At 44.1% G+C, this 16,705-nt stretch overlaps 1 protein-coding gene across 4 annotated transcripts in view; it reads right to left on the bottom strand.

The window, feature by feature from the left end:
- AKAP6 (A-kinase anchoring protein 6) overlaps window positions 1-16,705 on the bottom strand; it is a 292,205-nt gene that overhangs the window by 157,965 nt on the left and 117,535 nt on the right. For all 4 annotated transcript variants that reach the window (XM_063332211.1, XM_063332212.1, XM_063332209.1 and 1 more), the window contains exon 5: window positions 11,877-11,999. In XM_063332211.1, coding sequence (XP_063188281.1) covers window positions 11,877-11,999 — 123 coding nt within the window. The remainder of the gene's footprint in view (window positions 1-11,876; window positions 12,000-16,705) is intronic.

Raw genomic sequence — 16,705 nt, forward strand, 5'->3', positions numbered from 1 at the left:
CGTAACTCAGCCATTTCAGAGGCTTTAATACCTTTAATAAAATTACTGTTACCACCGCTACCACAAAGACAGCCAGTAGATTAGCCTGAGGCATGTGTATTTAACCTTATTTTCAATGAGAACAGGTATTTAATACTTCTCTACACTGACATTTTTCAGAAAATGAGGTTTTCCAGGGAGATGAGAATGATATTTTTTTTCAGACATAGCAGACTTGTTACAAACAGACAGATCAGTTATCATGAGATATCACAGAAGCATCATTATTTCACCAACACAATTTCTTAAACGTGGAAATACAATCTATTTTCTATGTGAAAGCATTTGCTGTTTACAGCCAAGAAAGTGCTGAGCCATGATGTGACCAGAAATGTTTATACTGGACAGAAGAAAATTCTTATTTCATTTCTCTTTAGATAATAGAACACTCACAACTCCCGTATTCGGGAGCACAAGTTGTGTTCTCCTCTGCCCTTCCAGCTTTGGGGACTGACGAATGGGTAAAGAAGAAAATCGGACGGATCAACACCTGGCTCCGAAACTGGTGCTACGAGCAGGGCTTTGGTTTCAGTGATCATAGTTTGATCTACAGGACACCGGGCCTCCTCGCTAAGAATGGGAAAACCCTATCCCAAAAAGGGAAAAGGGTATTAGGCCAAAAGTTAGCAAGGCTCATGGACAGGGCTTTAAACTAGTTTCGAAGGGGGAAGGGGATAAAACCAGGCCCACTAGTAATGAGCCTAGGGATAAAGGGCCAAGGATGGGGGTGAAATCAGTAGCCCAGCCCAAGTGCATCTACACGAATGCACGTAGCATGGGCAACAAACGGGATGAGCTGGAAGCCATTGTGCAGCAGGACAGCTAGATGTAGTTGCCATCACGGAAATGTGGTGGGATGACTCTCATGACTGGAATGCTGCGATGAAAGGCTATAAGCTCTTCAGAAGGGATAGGCAAGGAAGGAGAGGTGGGGATGTGGCTCTGTACATTAGGGAGTGTTTTGATTGTATAGAGCTAGATTCCAGTGATGATAAAGTCGAGTGCTTATGGGTAAGGTTGAAGGGGAAGGCAAATAAGGGAGATGTGCTGGGAGTATGCTACAGACCACCTGGCCAGGATGAGGAGATAGATGAAGTATTCTATAAGCGGCTGGCTGACGTCTAGCAAGCGCCAGCCCTTGTTCTGGTTGGGGACTTCAACCTGCTGGGTATCTGCTGGAAATATAACACAGCAGAGAGCAGGCAGGCTTGGAGGTTCCTCGAGTGCATGGAAGATAACTTCCTGACACAACTGGTAGGTGAGCCTACCAGGGGAGGTGCCTTGCTAGACCTACTGCTCACAAACAGAGAAGGAATAGTGGGAGATGTGGTGGTCGGAGGTCGTCTTGGGTTTAGTGATCATGAAATGGTCAAGTTTTCAATTCGTAGTGATGTAAGGAGGGGGGTTAGCAAAACCTCCACCACCTTGGACTTCCGGAGGGTGGACTTTGACTTGTTCAGGACACTGGTTGAGAGAGTCCCTTGGGAGACAGTCCTGAAAGGCAAAGGGGTCCAGGAAGGCTGGACGCTCTTCAAGAACGAAATCTTAAAGGCCCAAGAGCAGGCTGTCCCCAAGTGTCGCAAGTCTAAAGGGCGGGGGAAATGGCCAGTCTGGATGAATAAGGAACTTCACATGGGACTTAGGAATAAAAGGAGGGTTTACCACCTTTGGAAGAAGGGACAGGCAACTCAGAAGGAGTACAGAGATCTCGTTAGGTTATACAGAGAGAAAATTAGGAAGCCAAAAGCCCAGCTGGAGCTCAACTTGGCCACTAACATCAAGGACAACAAAAAAAGCTTTTATAAATACATCAACAAAAAGAAAGCAGGGAGAATCTCCATCTCTTACTGGATGCGGGGGGGAAAGTTGCAACCAATGACGAGAAGGCTGAGATACTTAATGCCTTCTTTGCCTCCGTCTTCAGTAGTCAGACCAGCTATCCCCAGGGTGCTCAGTCTCCTGAGCTGGAAGATAAGGATGGAGAGCAGAACAGCCCACCCATAATCCAGGAGGAAGTAGTCAATGATCTGCTTCTGCACCTAGACGTACATAAGTCTATGGGGCCATATGGGATTCACCCAAGAGTACTCAGGGAGCTGGCGGGAGAGCTCACCAAGCCTCTCTCCATCATTTATCAACAGTCTTGGTCAACAGGGCAGGTACCAGATGACTGGAGGGTGGCTAATGTGATGCCCATCTACAAGAAGGGTCGGAAGGAGGATCCGGGGAACTACAGGCCTGTCAGCCTGACCTCAGGACCAGGAAAGATCATGGAGAGGATCATCTTGAGTGAGCTCTCACAGCAAGTGCAGGGCAGCCAAGGGATCAGGGCCAGCCAGCATGGGTTTAGGAAAGGGAGGTCCTGCTTAACCTACCTGATGTCTTTCTATGACCACGTGACCCGCCTTCTGGATGCGGGGAAGGCTGTGGACGTTGTCTATCTGGACTTTGGTAAGGCCTTTGACACCGTCCCCCACAGCATTCTCCTGGAGAAGCTGGCGAATCACGGCACTGACAAGTGTACTCTTCGCTGGGTAAAAAACTGGCTGGATGGCCGTGCCCAGAGAGTTGTGATTAATGGGGTGAAATCCTCTTGGTGACCGGTCACCAGTGGTGTCCCTCAGGGCTCAGTTTTGGGGCCAGTTTTGTTTAATATCTTTATCGATGATCTGGATGAGGGGATTGAGTGCACCCTCAGTAAGTTTGCAGACGACTCCAAACTAGGTGGGAGTGTTGATCTGCTTGAGGGTAGGAAGGCTCTACAGAGGGATCTGGACAGGCTGGATCGATGGGCCAAGGCCAACTGTAAGGGGTTTAATAAGGCCAAGTGCTGGCTCCTGCATTTCGGTCACAACAACCCCAAGCAACGCTACAGGCTTGGGGAAGAGCGGCTGGAAAGCTGCCCAGCAGAAAAGGACCTGGGGGTGCTGGTGGACGGCCAGCTTAACATGAGCCAGCAGTGTGCCCAGGTGGCCAAGAGGACCAACAGCACTCTGGCTTGTATCAGGAATAGCATGGCCAGCAGCAGTAGGGAAGTGATCGTGCCTCTGTACTCGGCACTGGTGAGGCCTCACCTCGAGTACTGTGTTCAGTTCTGGGCCCCTCTGTACAAGAGGGACATTGAAGCACTGGAGCGTGTCCAGAGGAGAGCTACCAGGCTGGTGAGGGGTCTGGAAACCAAGTCATATGAGGAGAGGCTGAGGGAGCTGGGCACGTTTAGCTTGGAGAAGAGGAGGCTGAGGGGGGACCTCATTGCCCTCTACAACTACCTGAAAGGAGGGTGTAGAGAGGTGGGTGTTGGCCTCTTCTCCCAGGCGAATAATGACAGGACCAGAGGAAATGGTCTGAAGTTGCGGCAGGGGAGGTTTAGATTAGATATTAGGAAGAATTACTTTACTGAAAGAGTGGTCAGGCACTGGAACAGCCTGCCCAGCGAGGTGGTTGAGTCACCATCCCTAGAGGTATTTAAGAAACGTCTAGATGTGGCACTTCAGGGCATGCTCTGAAGGGCAGAGATTGTAGGTTGTTTGGTTCGACTCGATGATCTTAAGGGTCCTTTCCAACCATGAAGATTCTGTGATTCTGTATCTTAAGAAGAATTTTGTTTTAGAATGGAGATGACATCTAAACTTCCTATACAGAAGAGAAGTAAGAGCTAATGTGAATCAACTTGTATAATTTGTTTTGAAATACTAGTGATACTTTCTCTATGATATTTTTAAGACTACAATGTGTAAAATAAATGTGATGACTGAGAAGGTTAATATAATGGAACAATTCTAGGCTAAAAAGCACTTTTATGTGGCACAAAGCTTGCAACTTAATTGAGGTAAAAATTACAGGGATCACAGAATTTAATATATAAGAAAACCAAGAAATTCTGTTTCATGGAAATTATCATTTAGCATATCCAAACAACACTTCGTACTGCAATGAATCCATGCAATTCTAGCCACTTGTACTTTCTACAGAACAATATTTGCTATTCTAGTTTCAACTAAACAGAACATACATTTTTGCCTTAAAAAAAAACCAACCAACCAAACAAAAAAACCAAACACTAAAATAACCCTGGTGTGAACAATTAATTATTTTCAAGGAGGCCATCCTCCTCCATTCTCTCCACGAGTGACAAACAAGTCTTCTTTGTGCTATCAGGAGAAACAGGAAACCACCATCAAGCTTATAAGAATCATAAGTTGTAATGGTCCTAAAAGATCATCTAGTCCCAACCACCTTGCCATGGGCAGGGAAACCTTCCACTAGACCAGATTGCTCAAAGCCCCATCCAACCTGGCCTCGAACACCTCCAGGGATGGGGCATCCACAGCGTTGGGCAACCTGTTCGAGTGCCTGACCACCCTCACAGTAAAGAATTTCTTCCCAATATCTAATCTAAATCCACCCTCTTCCAGTTTAAAACCATTATGCCTTGTCCTATCACTACACTCCCTGACAAAGAGTCCCTCCCCATCTTTCCTGTAGGCCCCCTTCAGGTACTAGAAGGCTGCTATAAGGTCTGCCCAGAGCCTCCTCCAGGCTGAACAACCACAACTCTCTCAGCCTGTTTTCACAGGAGAGGGGCTCCAGCCCCTCTGATCACCTTCGTGTCCCTCCTCTTGTCTCAATCCAGCAGGTCCGTGTCTTTCTTATGTTGTGAGCCCCAGGGCTGGATGCAGTACTCCAGGTGTGGTCTCACCAGAGCAGAGCAGAGGGGGAGAATCACCTCCCTCAACCTGCTGGCCATGCTTCTTTTGATGCAGTCCAGAATACAGTTGGCTGGGCTGTGAGCACACATTGCTGGCTCATGTTGAGCTTCTCATCAACCAGCACCCCCAAGTCCTTCTCCTCAGGGCTGCTCTCAAGCCATTCTCCGCCCAGCCTGTATTTGTGCCTGGGATGGCCCTGAACCACGTGCAGGACCTTGCACTTGGCCTTGTTGAACTTCATGAGGTTCGCACGGGCCCACCTCTCAAGCCTGTCAGAGTCCCTCTGGATGGCATCCCTTCCCTCCAGTGTGTCAACCACATCATAGAGCTTGGTGTCGTCAGCAAACTTACTGAGGGTGCACCCAATCCCACTGTCCATGTCACCAACAAAGACCTTAAATTGTACCAGTCCCAGTACCAACCCCTGAGGAAAACCACTCATCACTGCTTGCCACTTGGATGTGGAGCCACTGACTGCAACCCTTTGAGTGCTGCCATCCAGCCAGTTCCTTATCCACCAAGTGGTCCATCTTTCAAATCCATGTCTCTCCAATTTAGAGACAAGGATGTCATGTGGGACAGTGTCAAATGCTTCACACAAGTCCAGGTAGGTGACACCAGTTGATCTTCCCTTATCCACCAATGCTGTAATGCCATTGTAGAAGGCCACCAAATTTGTCAGGCATGATTTGCCTTTAGTGAAGCCATGTTGGCTGTCACCAATCACCTCATTATTTTCCATGTGCCTTAGCATAATTTCCAGGACGATCTGCTCCATTATCTTGCCAGGCACAGAGATCAGACTGACCAGCCTGTAGTTCCATGGGTCTTCCTTTTTTCCCTTTTTAAAAATGAGGGTTATGTTTTCCCTTTTCCAGTCAGTGGGAACTTCACCGGACTGCCAGAACTTCTCAAATATGATGGATAGTAGCTTAGCAACTTCATCCATCAGTTCCCTCAGGACCCACAGATGAATCTCATCACGTCTCATGTACTTGTGCACCTTCATGTTCCTTAGATGGTCTCGAAACTGGTCTTCTCTGACTGTGGGTGGTTCCTCATTCTCCCTGTCCCTGCCTTTGCCTTCTGTGACTTGGGCAGTGTGGCTAGAGCATTTGCCAGTGAAGACTGAGGCCAAAAAGTCGTTAGTACCTCAGTCTTCTCCATATCCCAGGCAACCAGGTCTCCCATTTCCTTACAAAGAGGGCCCACATTTTCCCTAGTCCTCCTTTTATCACCGGCGTAACTATAGAAGCTTTTCTTGTTGCCCTTGATGCCCCTGTCCAGACTTAATTCTATCAGGGCTTTAGTTTTGCTAACCTGATCCCTGGATGCTTGGACAATTTCTGTGTGTTCATCCCAGGTTACCTGACTTTGCTTCCACCCTCTGTAGGCTTCCTTTTTGAGTTTGAGTTTCTCCAGAACAACCTGTTCATCCATGCAGGCCTCCTGGGTTTATGCCTGACTTCCTCTTTGTTGGGATGCATCATTCCTGAGCTTGAAGGAGGTGATCCTCAAATATTAACCAGCTTTCTTGGGCGCCTCTTCACTCCAGGGCATTATCTCATGGTACTCTACCAAGCAGATCCCTGAAGAGGACAAAGTCTGCTCTCCTGAAGTCCAGGGTAGTGAGCTTACTGTGCACCCCCTTGTCACCCTAAGGATCTTGAACTCCACCATCTCATGGTCACTGTAGCCAAGGCTGCCCTTGAGCTTCATATCCCTACCAGTCCTTTGTCAGTAGTGAGAACAAGGTCCAGCACGGCACCTCCCCTCGTTGGCTCCTCTACCACTTGGAGAAGGAATTTATCATTGATGCATTCCAGGAACCTCCTGGATTGTTTTCACCCTGCTGTGTTGTTCTTCCAACAGATATCAGGGTGGTTGAAGTCCCCCATGAAGACCAGGGCTTATGAACATGAGGTTGCTCCTATCTGTCTATAGAGGGTCTCATCCACTTGGTCTTCCTGGTTGGATGGCCTGTAGCAGATCCCCACTGTAACATCACCTGTCCCTGCCCTCCCTTTAATTTTCACCCGTAAGCTCTCAGTCAGCTCTCTTCCATCTCCAGATGGAGTTCCACGAACTCCAGCTGGTCACTGACATAGAGGGCTACACCTACTCCCCATCTCCCATGAAGAGAGCTTGTATCCTTCCATTCCAACACTCCACTCATAGGAACCATCCCACCATGTTTCCATGATGCCAATAAGACCGTAGCCCTGCAGGCGTGCACACATCTCTAATTCCTCTTGTTTATTCCCCATACTATGTGTGCTTGCATAGAGGCATTTAAGTTGGGCCCCCAGTGAAGCTGATTTACTGTCTGGAGTGGCTGGTGTTCCTTTGTGCTGCACTCCAGGTGCTCTCCTGTTCACTTGTGACCCTTCTCCAGGCTCTGGGCATCTCTTACTGGCATTGGCACACCACAGTAAGATGCACAAGGAGTTGTGCAGCAAAAAGAAGAGAGTTCTGTGTTAACAACAAAGGGAAAAGTTAAGAAGAATTCAAAGTCCCAGGTCTCAGCAAACATATATGGTGCCTTTCGTCTAAACCTTTTCTTTAGTGATTCTTCACGTATCCTCATTCGCTAGCTTATTCCTTTGCTGTGCTAAAACAATGTATCTTCTCGGGTCAGCGATAAAGACCAGTAAAATACCTACTTTAGCAAACTAAAATGGTCAAGAGCAACATGGTGAATTCTTATTTGTTGAGCTGGTAAGAAAGTCTGTTTGGTTTCACAAGCACAGCAGTACCATCTAAACAGATGCTTTTTGCTCATAAGCTGCCTTCAGGATACTGTTTTTGATGAGGACTGATTTGCATACCACCAGAACTATGCTTAGATTCTGCTAATTCTGATCAGGGTGCCAATGGGCAAGAATCAGCATAACAGAAAAGAAGAGCTACAAAATGTAAAGCAAATCAGAAACCATTTTCAGAAGTTCCTTTTTGGTAAGGTCAATGAAGCTATCTTTTCATTAGGAAGTGATTTGAGCCTAATCATTCACAAAATGCAAAACGTGTCTCACTTTCTTTGCTACCAGAGCTGATTGAGGCCTTTGTGGCAAATTAGATTTCTGCTGAAAAATGCCCCTGCTTCATGAAAACATATTATTGTTTTCAACATCTGCCAGCTTGGGTGGCTGCCTGTAGGGGTGCCAGAAGTTGAAGTGGTGGCAGCTCTGTATCAGCCCTCCCATATGAACGGGAAACATGCAGCTCCCAGATCAGTTTCACCGATGTTACTCAGCTGTGAAGACCCATAGAACTGAAAGAATAATTTCAGTCATTATTCCAGGGGTCTCTGAGACCATTTTCGTTGATAGTTTTGTGCTTTGGTGTTATCTAAAATGAAGCATATAGCAACTTCTGTTCTGCAGAAAATCAGGAAGCTGGGTTTTAAAATTTGCAAGAAAACTGTCCTCCAAGCTGAAGATTGTCTATTTTGGCATACATTCCAGATATAGGATACCTTTCAATTGGTAGAAAAAAATTCATACTCTTTATCGAACCATATGGTTACTCATCATGGCAAAATCTATGGAGTTTATGCTGTAACTGTGATTTAAGAATGAAATTCCAATTTGTTCTAGAGTTAACAATTAAAATTGTGGTGTATTTGGGTAACAGGGCTGTGCCTGTGTGCACATGCAGTGCACTTCCCTGGGTGGCCCAGGAACTCCCTAGCTAGTCTCTGCACAGAAGAGATAATGAGCTAATTGGGAACAACAGACCAACTTGAGGAGAGGCCACCTTCCACCTTCACGACAAAGCGTTTCACTAATTTTTCAGAAGCTGTCCAGATGGGATCTTTAGGTGGTCACAGAAATGCCTGCAGACAGCTCTTGCTGGGCCAAAAGCAATAGACAGACACTACTCGTATGCTTCAAAGTGCTGATTACCATCTTGGGTGGACAATGTTGCCAGACCAGGTATAAAAATTAACTAGAAAAATAGTTTGGGGAGTTATACCAATTTAAGCTGAAGATGTTATACAAGGATGCTTGTAATGGAGACTTGCAATGCCACACAACTCAAGAGATTTGACTCCTCATGTGAGCATTACCTTATGCAAAGAGTCTAGTAAGACGATGTCGTAGGTTTCTTGTGGTGGTTTTTTTTTTAATAAACACACCCTCTTTAAGTGTCTGTGCCATTTCTCGAAAAGTCAAAGATGTAGAAAAGCAAGGCTGAGTGAGGAGAGACTCTAAAATTCAACCCTTTATCAACAATGTAAATGGGACCCTAAAATGACAGGCAAGAATTTTACATACTGAAAAATTTGGAGGATGTTCGCAACCATATCCTTGTCTCCTCTGCAAGACTTTTCCCAGCCAATAATGAGAAAGAGAACAAGTACATTTTTCTATTTTCCTACTCCAATATTTTCTTTCCTTAGATTTTGACAGCAGAGATTTAATTCATGAATGCAAAATATTCTCTCTTTATGGCACTAATTTTGTTATTGCAACAAACATATTTCCAAGAAAACAATATCACAGGTGGTGAAATTGATAATTTGTGCCAAAGGCTAAGGCCTTATCTCTACTAATAAAAATAAAAATACTAATCTACGCCGAGCTTTCACTCATTCTACGACCAGAAAATCTGCACCAGTGAGGAATCATAGTTATGAGGTTTGCTAGCTCAGATGCCATATATAGAAAAGAACCAATACATTTTCATTGTTTTCAGGTTAGTTTGCTACTGGTGTCTGGATCTATGAACCCATACGTCTGGAACCTAAACTTATAAAGTACTAAGCCCCCTTTACTTCAACAAATCTTGGTGAGTCTGACAGCATGTATAACCTTACTGGCAAAAGAAGAAAATGAGCAGTATAAGTACTCTCACAAAGACCTTCGTGATCACCATTGTCTTACAATCCCCAACCAAAGGAAATTTTAACGTTGAGCTTAATGTGAATTGAAGTTCATACACTTCTATTTAAACACAGATAGGATTTCTGACAGACAAATGCCACTGAAAAGCTGACAATCTAATTAATACAAATAACTATCTTCCCCACTATAAAAATGCTCTGTATTTTAATAGTTCAATTCTGCTCTGTAGAAACAAATATGATAGCGTATATTTTCTGAAATCCAAAAAGAAAAGTCATGGTTACTGCTTTTCAGGTTGTGCAATGATTTCTTCACTGACTATATATGCCATAAAAATAATTATAATATCACCAAATTGAAACTAAACTGTTCTTTAGACATTTTACTTCTTCACAGAAGTAGAGAAAAAAACCCACCTTGTTTCATAACACAGTCATTCTGAAACATACAAATGTTTTCTTACCCCAAATATATGCAGATATAGGAGTACAGCTGGGAGCCTAAGTACTTACAGGGGAAAGTGAAGTTGTACAGGTGCCCACATACTCATTTATTCTGACTACCTGTAGCAATGAAGGAGTTGCCTCTGGGCTACTACTCCACATTACAGTCTGATAGACAGTTTTGGCCTCACCTTGCACAAAACCACAAGGTAAAGTTGGAAGTCATTTGCCTGCAAAAGAGCTACTGTGCTCCTCCCCATGGAAGAAGGGGAATAAGAAACTGACTGTGACAGAGACTCAGCCTGGTGACTGCCCTGTTCCTGGAATATGTTTCTTTTTATCCACTCAAGAGTGAAAATTGCAATTCTACTCATAAAAACTCATCTCTCCAAAAGTTTCATGTTGCCGAGTAAGAGGAAAACAAATTGAAATGACCAATGCCTTTTCTGAGGTCTGATCTCATGATGTATTCTGTATCTCCAGAGCACCTGTAAACATAATGGGAATCATGGGCAAAAATCCAAACTCTGCCAAAGAATCCTAAATCTGCAACGTAAGGCAAAAATGTAGTGTCTTTGTACTGCATTTGACAGACTACCACAATTGGCACTTTATCTAATGGCGGCATGTGGGTGCTACTGCAATAGAAACGTTTAAGAACAAAAAACACAAAAGAGTTTTCTGTGTAGCTGAAATCCTGAAGACAGTTTTCAGTTCGCTTCTAATTGTATATGTGGTTAATGTATACTTAATTAATTTAATAATGGTCACTCCAGTATTACGGTAGGGATTAGGATGACAATTTTTCCTGTAATGCATCACGTGACTTCCTGGGACTGTCAAATAATTTTTCACGATCAGATTATCAGAGACTGGAAATGAGACCGAGCTTTGGGAGTTGATGCTCTGGTGTGGGTTCAGCTAATGCACTGTTTTATCTAGTTGGGGCGTCTAGCTCATTGGCTCAGAATACTGCTGTCATCGGGTTTTCTTCCAATTCATACTGGCAAGAACCTAAGATTTTGGCAGAGGGAAAGGGAATTTCTTAATTTTTGTATTCTTTTTTTTCCCTTTTTACCTATTAAGATACCTACCCATTGAACAGCATACATTGATCTCTATTCTGTACCTACAGTGTGAAATTTTGCTTTTGCAAACTTAATACCTGGTTTAATTCAGGTCTTTGTTTCACCTCCTCATAACCAGAAACAACTCGTGGAAGAATCCAGTGAAAGTCTCATGCGGTTTATCAAATATTTCTCAATCTATAATTCTAGCCTGTAATATATTCAGAAGATTATTCATCCAAGTGTTTTCTACTTCCACCGAATGTTTTAGCTTTTTGCACAAGAACAAGGTTAGTGACAGCTGTATTAATTACACGACAGAAATGCATATCAAGTAAAATGATTGAAATAATTATTTCAAATATTTTATTTAAATTACTCTGTACTAAGTTAAAACTATGGGAGAGAGAATAAGAGTTCCTTACTAGTTGCTACTTTTGTTAATGTTACAGCGTAGTAAAAATCCTGGAACGATCAGCAGAAAAAAACATTATCCTTTCTCCTTTTGCTGTTGCCATTTTCATTCAGTTTGGAGATAATTTCTGAAATGCAATGTAATTCTGCCTTTTAATTTAATTTTTAAAAAGCTGTCAGTACGTATTTCAAATAGAGAAAATAATTTGTTGCTATTTTCATTAAAATAAACTGCAACGCTGCAAATCTTACATTAAAATATAGATGCACACTAGTAATTAAAAAATAATAATCAAATAAAAAGCACAGCAGAACACTTCAATTACTGATAGTAATCATAGTATAATCTTGTCCTACCAAGTGTGTCTCCAGGTACAGTTTAAGGCTGTCTGTCTCTGCTTTAGGAGGAGTCCAATTCTCTGTTGTTTCCATGGCTTCATTTAACCAGCGAATGAATTCATCCAGCTTGCTTACAAACCCCTTACCAGATAAGAAAAAAGAAAGAACAAGAAAAGCATATTTGTTAGTAAAATGGCAATCTGAAAAATGTATGCTCTATTTTTTTTAATCTAGGAGAGTATTGTACAGTAAAATTTTGCATTTTACAAGCATGGAAAGAAAAAAACCATTAGCAAGTGGCCTTCTAGTAAATAAGGAGCAGAACAGCGTTTCTGGGGATAATCTAAGGACAGTGTGAGGTCCATATGACTGTGATGAAATCGAAAAAACAGCCACGTTTTAGAAGGTATGAGGGAGATGTTTAAAAAGCTGCATAGAGATTACAATGAAAACTGAACTGAAGACCTTGCACTGGGCAGACTGGGTGTAGCATGAGTACCGCTGGTTGAAAAAAGTGCTGAACAAAGCTGCGTTAACAAGGTATATACATCAGCAGACCAAGGGAAGAAACTACTTGTCAAAACTTAGATCTTGTGATTCCTGTTCTGGTTCATAGGATGAGACTCGGAGAGAAGAAATCAAACAGTAGGTGAGGCAGAATATATAGCATTTAATATAAATATCGCTGATTGCATATGAGCCACACAGATGGTGCTCCTGAGAAGACAGGAGCTCCTGCTTCTCAGGAGCACCATTTATTTCAAGATTAGTACCAATTATATTGTCTGATTAAAAATAGTGCCCCTGAATTTACATGATTGGATGATACTATAGGCACATACTGAGTACAGATAATTTTACCCAAGTCTTATCCACCACAAAGCAACAGAGTAAACGGAACAAACTGACCGTGATGTTTATAAGCACTCTGAAAATTAACTCTGAAGAGGAATGTCCATCTATTACAAGCATCATAAGACTAGATTGTTAGATCTAATACTGGTTATATTATTAGCTATTAACTATGAATTTTGCAGCATGGTGAAAATTTTAATTTCCAGTTGGATAACAACTCAGCATACACGCTCAGTATCTTACTCTCACCACTTTATTTAGGGGATGATTTCTGGTAATTACTAGTCCATTTAGATAGCAAGCTAAGCATAAAACTTCAGAGATTCCTAAGAAACTCAGAAGCCCAAATCCCCTTCTCCAAAGTGTCACATCAAATTTGAATTCTAAACGACACAGAAACAGGAGTTTGAGCAGTTGGTGCACAGCTACATTACACAAAGAAGTGCAATGCTAATAATCCAGACCAAGCAGACCCACACTTCCTTCAAAATTCGTGGTAGCAGAGTCATTTTGGCCCAACACTGTGCCAAGAAGCAGAGTCCAGTAATCAACTCCTGGCTTCCAGCTGAAGTGGCAGTGCTTCTGAACCAAAGCAAGCTTCTGGCAGAATGCTCCAGCGCATACTGCAGGCATGACAGTACTCACTGAGGCACTCTGAAGACTTTGCTTTAATTATTATTTTTCACATGAGTCCCTACAAGTCCTCAGGATGAGAAGGAGGTTATTGCCACCTCTATTGATTGAATCCACTGTATCTCAAAGCATTGCAAGGCAGAAAACTGTTGTTCTGTGGGTTTTGTTGTAGGCTGTTTATCAGCACATTGCAGAAAGGGGGAAGTAGGTCAGGAAAAACAACCCAGTGGATGTGGTGACTGAGACAACGTGTTTCCACTCTGGGGCAAGCAATGAATGTAGCTACGTCTCTTCTGTCCCACTGCAGGTCGTGCCACAAGGGCTATGTTCCCCACATGAAGCCATGGGATAGAGGAGGAGCAAAATGTTCCCCTGGCTCCGTTGCTTGCTTTCTTCCAGCTCAGAGTGGAGCATAAGAGATGCCAGCCCGGCAGAGGAGTGAGAGACGTGAGCTGCGGGGGAGAGGAGCAGGAGGAGTAAAGTCCTTCTAGTCCCTCCAATAAATCTCTGCCTACATTTTAGCAACATGCTGTCCTTGAGAGACAAGGTGATATGGTAAGCACAAAAAAAAAAAAAATGAAGAAAGACTCTCTCGTATATGCGTCATGTATTTTACGGAGACAGACACGTATAACATCTGCCTGCAGTACTCGATGTCTGTATGCCTTCAAAAGGGTGCTCAGAAACATTGCAGGCTCGTACCAGTACAAAAAGCAACGACCAGCAACCGAGTTACTTGGGCCCTCTCACAAAAGGTGTCCGTGTTTTAACGTCTGCTGCTTCAGGTTGGTGCTTGGACACTCCCAAGCAGCAGGCTCTAGCAGCCTGGCGCCTCTCCCCTCACCGCGCAGACAAGGTGGGCCGTGGGCCCGAGCAGGCCCCGGTGGGTGCAGGGAACACCTAGGGGCTAGTTTGTGGGCCCGGAAAAAGAAAATATAGATACGGTCTCCTACAGAACCACGGTGAGCCAGGTTACCTGAGAAAAAAAGAGGTAAGGCTGCAAGCACCAGCGCTGCCTGGCACGTTCGCATCACGGCTGGGGTCATGGCACCCGAGGGGAGCCCGGCGGTGGGAGGGCAGCCCCGAACGCGGCCAGCCCCGGCCCCGCTGACGGGGGATTTTCCTCTGCCAGGCGGCACAAATCACAATAATCCTGCTATTTTTCAAATGACGGCAATAAAATTTTATTGAAACCATTCAAAAGCGCACATCTGTAGAAACCGAAAATAGCGGACGGACGGGAAAGGAAGGAAAGGGCCGGGAAGGGCCGGGCAGCGCGGGGCCGCCGGCGGAGGGAGCACCGCCCGCCCGCCCGCCGTGCCTGGGCCCACAGCGCCACCTGCCGGCACCGCGCCGCCCCACGCCCGACCACGGCGGCGACCGGGCGCTGCCCGCGGGGCGGCGGGGTCCAGGGCCGGGGCCGCCTGGTGCCGGTGGTCGGTGGGAGCCGCGGGGGAGGAACCACCGTCGGAACGTCCCTTTGAGCGGGCACATCCCAGCAGGGTGACAGACGTTCTGAGCCGTTAGAAAGCGCGCAAAATAGAAAACTATTGTTATCTCAAATTGTGCGTAAGGTTAAACTGTAACATTGTGGTTCCTGCCTCCTTCGTCACAACTTAATCATCAAAACAATGCCTCAGTGTTGGTTTTTGTTTTGTTTTGTTTTCATAGCCGTGCCTATACATTCCATCCTATTTATTTTAAATAGCCTGATGGCAGTCAGCAAGGAAGGAGCCACCGTTATCATCCTGCCACCAGCTCCACGACTCATCCCTGCCTGGGAGGCAGCTCTGGGCTGGAAATGGAAACCCATGGAAATATCATCAACTGCAGCAGCTCTGCAGTTACAGACAGGGGAGAGTACAGTTTGCTCTTGATGCTGAACTTTCCCTTCTCGCCTTTGACTTCTTGTCAAGGCGTAGTTACCGACGGGCTTTGAGATCTGAGCTAGTTCTCGCCATCAGCCTGTAGCCTGGATCTGGTACAAACAGTTCCGCTCCGCTGGCCCAGCTGGCCCAGGCAGCCAGAGGTGGGGGCCTGCCTGCTCTCTGGTACTCAGAGAAGGGGCATCTGCAGTGTCGGTGGTCCGTGTAGCCCTCTCACAAGTATAAATCCAGGTCCTTCACCTCCTCAAGTCTCATAACAGAGGGGAAGCCCCAACTGAAGGGCTGCTGCCCCTCCACAGATGACCGAAACGGAGTCATTTCTGTGTAAACAAGATGGCCTAGGCAGTTGGAACAGAATGCAATTAATGATGTACACGTACTCAGGGACACAAACAGCATTACAATAGTCGCTCTTCTCATTGTCTAGGATATTTCCCAGAATATATGTTTTAAATAAAAGCTTTAGATAAAATCAGTTCTAAGAAAAAAAATAGGGAAAAAAATGTCTCGCAATACAGATCTATTGCGAGACTCTGACACAGCATGAAACTATGCTTTGAAAAAAACAGATTACAACATAAATTATATCAAAACAAAGGATAAGGCTTAATATGCAATCCTAAATCTAAATCCAGGAGTACTCAATGAAAGAAGTAAATTCACAAGATGACAAATTTTAACCAATACAGGATATTTTTCAGGTTTTTTTTCTTCATTTTACAAGATGCCTGTGAAATCACTTTACATCCCTTCCTTGACTCTTCTTACTTTTCTGCCTTTTCTGTGTGAACTTATGCTTTTATTTCTCTAGATTTTTTTTTCTTCATCATTCATAATGTGAGAAAGAGTTTCAACAGGTATAAACTTCATTGGAGCTATGCTGATTTATACTAGTTAAGTATAGTGATCTAGACAGTATTGCACTTATAATGAAAATATTGTAAAATCTACCCAACACATGCTTTGGTAATGTGAAATTAAGCTACTGTATTTTTCATCAAAACTTCTTGGAAGTTGAAAACCCATAGTTAGCCACATTGAAGCTAAAAAATACTGTACAAGAATTCCTCAGAGAGAGAAGAGGGAAACAGAACAGAAATAAAGGAGCACCAGTATAATCCAGTCTCTGCCTTTTGATCAGCTGGTTCAGTTTTGCAAATGTAATAGTTTAGTACTATGCTAGAAGCTAGATGTTACTAAAAAACCTCAAGCCCCTACATGACACAGCATAAAGCTATTCTTACTCTGTGCTGCTTAGTACAGAAAACAAATGTTTCTGGATTGTTGTTGGATGATTTATAGCAACTTCTATAGTAAAGTTTGCAAATAATGAAAATGCTCTTCCTATACCCCACACAGAAAATTTTTAAACATTCACCTTTAAAACATTCAGCTTTCCATTTTTTTTCATGACAATTTTGCAGATTTTCCTAGGGGGAGGAAGAAAGTTCTAATCACACATCCCTGAACAAA

Source organism: Chroicocephalus ridibundus, chromosome 4 (genome assembly GCF_963924245.1).
Source record: "Chroicocephalus ridibundus chromosome 4, bChrRid1.1, whole genome shotgun sequence".
Taxonomy (NCBI): Eukaryota; Metazoa; Chordata; class Aves; order Charadriiformes; family Laridae; genus Chroicocephalus; species Chroicocephalus ridibundus.